General features: G+C 55.3%; 1 protein-coding gene across 1 annotated transcript in view; it reads right to left on the bottom strand.

Moving 5' to 3' along the window:
* TUBB4A (tubulin beta 4A class IVa) overlaps window positions 1-1,714 on the bottom strand; it is a 9,841-nt gene that overhangs the window by 6,900 nt on the left and 1,227 nt on the right. Inside the window, exons 3-4 of the mRNA XM_027769010.1 lie at window positions 1,427-1,535; window positions 1,202-1,312 (exon numbers count right to left, since the gene is read on the bottom strand). Coding sequence (XP_027624811.1) covers window positions 1,202-1,312; window positions 1,427-1,535 — 220 coding nt within the window. The remainder of the gene's footprint in view (window positions 1-1,201; window positions 1,313-1,426; window positions 1,536-1,714) is intronic.

The raw sequence follows: 1,714 nt of genomic DNA, 5'->3' as shown, positions 1-1,714 counted from the left end.
GTGTGCGTGCGTGCCCAAGATCCCGAGAGGAGAATGGAGGAGAAGGGATTGCGGCGTGGCCATCCTCCCTGGGGGGTGATTTCTCGCTTTTTGTCTCTCTGTTTCTTTCTGTCTTTCTGGCGAGCACACGCGCCCTATAGCAAAAAGCTCTTGAAAATAAATAAATCAATAAAAAACAGCTGGAGGGCGAGGAAGAGGGTTTTGGCACGCAGAGACCAGTTACGGGTGCGTCTCTCTGTCCCTCTAGTGCGCATGCTTGTACTCTGTATAAGGAATAAAACAAACTTACAAAGGAAAGAGAACAATCACAAATTGCTTATTTACCTTGTCCTCTGTGTCGGGCATTGTGTTCGACTCAGTTGCTATAGGGTGTGTGTGCTTGCCAGAGAGACAGAGAAAGACGGAGAGACAGAAAGAGAGGAGTCACCCCCCACACACACCCAGACGGTGACTTATTAACCTCTCTGTGCCTGAGGATTCTCATCCTTAAAACAGGGATTATTGGGGCCAGCAGGTGGCATAATGGTTACATTGCTGGACTCCCATGTAGTCAACTGCAGTTTGAGTCCCGGACCCAGCAGCTTAAAACTCACGCTGGGCATGTGTGCGTGCGTGCCCAAAATCCCAAGAGGAGAACGAAGAAGGGATTGGGGCGTGACCATCCCCCCAGGGAGTGAATTCTTGCTTTCTGTCTCTGTCTCTCCCTGGTGAGCACAGATCTCTCTATATAAAATAAATAAATAAATAAACTGAGTTGGTCCAACGTGACCCAGCAGTCTTGATCCGTAGCAGTCTTTTTTATCTCCTCCCTTGCCTGTCTCTTTCCACCAGGATGTCTGCTCGACCAGGGCAATGACGCGGACTGTTTTGTACCCCCCCCATCCACGGCTTCTGAAACAGGATTAACTATTTATCTACTTCATGAAGTGGAAGAGTTGGAATTCACACCCAGGCAGTATGGCTCTGGTCCAGATTGTCGAATTAAAAACACGCTACCTCCTCCAGGAAGCCCTCCCTGATTCCTGGCTGTGTCAGATGCCTCCCTAGAGCTCCCACAGTGGCCTGGGCCTCCCCGCTCCCAGCCCTGACTGCCACGGATGTCGGGTCCCTGTGGTTGCCACCGAGGGGCTAGGTGCATTTTCACCATGGAGCATTTGGAAGTGGGCAGAATGAGGATAAGGCTTGGCGGAGACAGACTCACCAAACACAAAGTTGTCGGGCCGGAAGATCTGGCCGAAGGGGCCTGAGCGGACAGAGTCCATGGTGCCGGGTTCCAGGTCTACCAGCACGGCTCTGGGCACGTAATTCCCTCCTGCCGGGGAGGCAGATGGACAGTAGGTTGGGGACGCCAGGAACCGCAGGCGGCTGGGAGCATCCTGTCCCCTCCCCGCTGCTCCGCGGCGGCTCCAGAAGGTGGGCAGCCTACCTGTGGCCTCATTGTAGTACACGTTGATCCTTTCCAGCTGCAGGTCGCTGTCCCCGTGGTACGTGCCCGTGGGGTCGATGCCATGCTCGTCGCTGATCACCTCCCAAAACTGGACGGGAGGTTGGGTTTGGGTTGAGAGAAGGGTAACAGGCCGGCGGTCGCGGGGTCCCCTGGGGACACCCCAACCATCGTCCTAGCTGCTGCCTGCCCCCACCCCCCAAGGTGAACGGGGGACCTAGGGCCATGCTGGGGCCAGAGGATGAGGTTGCAACTAGGGTGGGGGCGGGG

Source organism: Tupaia chinensis, unplaced genomic scaffold, assembly GCF_000334495.1.
Source record: "Tupaia chinensis unplaced genomic scaffold, TupChi_1.0 Scaffold148210_1, whole genome shotgun sequence".
In the NCBI taxonomy this organism is placed as follows: domain Eukaryota; kingdom Metazoa; phylum Chordata; class Mammalia; order Scandentia; family Tupaiidae; genus Tupaia; species Tupaia belangeri.
The sequence above is the reverse complement of the archived record's forward strand: the minus strand, read 5'-3'. Positions and strand labels throughout refer to the sequence as shown.